The sequence below is a fragment of the Perkinsus marinus genome (assembly GCF_000006405.1).
Source record: "Perkinsus marinus ATCC 50983 genomic scaffold scf_1104296937930, whole genome shotgun sequence".
NCBI classification, from domain to species: domain Eukaryota; phylum Perkinsozoa; order Perkinsida; family Perkinsidae; genus Perkinsus; species Perkinsus marinus.
In genome coordinates this window covers 1-1048 of record NW_003213644.1, presented here as the reverse complement: position 1 = coordinate 1048, position 1048 = coordinate 1, and the positions used below count along the sequence as shown (strand labels likewise).

The 1048-nt window shown below is 52.4% G+C and overlaps 1 protein-coding gene across 1 annotated transcript; it reads left to right on the top strand.

The window, feature by feature from the left end:
• Positions 1-30: 30 nt before the first annotated feature.
• Positions 31-624, top strand: Pmar_PMAR011306 (hypothetical protein; the record flags this gene model as incomplete). The annotated part of the gene is made up of 1 exon (XM_002782863.1): positions 31-624. A coding segment is annotated over one exon (594 nt), but the record flags the coding sequence as incomplete, so codon positions are not given.
• Between the last annotated feature and the right edge of the window lie 424 nt (positions 625-1048).

Below are 1048 nucleotides of genomic sequence, written 5' to 3'. Positions count from 1 at the left end.
AAGCGCCTCGAGAAAGTTGACATGGATTCTATGGATCGATTGCTCATTCGTCAATGTGCTCTCGGCGAGGTGGACAAGGATCCTTCCACTCTCTTCAACAAGGACATATGGTTCTTCGCCGTCGTTGGTGACGACAGGTCTTTTGGGGGCTTCATCCAGGCACTTATGTCGTGGTTGTGGGTAGCTCTGCTACAGGGTGCCGCCTTCGGCGACGTGTATAGCCACGTCATGCATTGCATCAGTGCTGCTGGCTTCAAATCGCCCTTGACCGGGAGGAATGCTGGTACTGTGGTCGCTATACAGTACGACGAGCAGATGCGTAAGGATGCCGGGTGTGCTATGGCTATGAGCTCTCTTTCGATAAGGGAAGCTTGTTCTAGCTTGTCCCGCCTTGATTCCAATAGGCTGATACTACTTATCGGTAAGGCCTCTGATAACCACAATAAGTCATCTTATAACAACAAATCGTCCTACAATAACTCTAGAGGTGGAGCTCACCGTTACGGTGGGAAGAAGAGACCCTTCACTGATGAGGGCGAGGAGCTTTGGAAAAAGGTTAACGGCAAATGGGTCAAGGTTCAAGGCTCGTCGGCTAGTGGCTCTAAGAAGGCCAAATCTGGCGATGTAAGCTGAGCCCTTTTCTTTTTCCCTCACTCCTTCTTTTATGGTCATGTCATCGTTTCGCCCGACCACTCGAGTTAAGGTTGTGTTGTTCAGTGTTCACCCGCGGACGTGACCGTCTTTTGGGAAGCGCAGAAGTTCTTATCGGGGGGCTCCTATCACGGGTTCATTGGGGTCCGGATAGGTCGCTCACCGATAATGCGACCTCGTTTGCTGCCGGAATTTCGTCGGATCACACCTATCAAGGATTCATTGGGGGTCTGGATAGGTTGCTCACCGATGAAATCTCCTTGATCGGGCCGGCTAACAAGCCTGACCCTCACCCAATCTACGGCGTACGGGCCGCGGGTTTGGGGGTTGGTCAGAGCTAACGTCTGATCCTTTCCCGATCGTGGCGTACGGGCCACAGGTTATTCGGGAAAGGAGG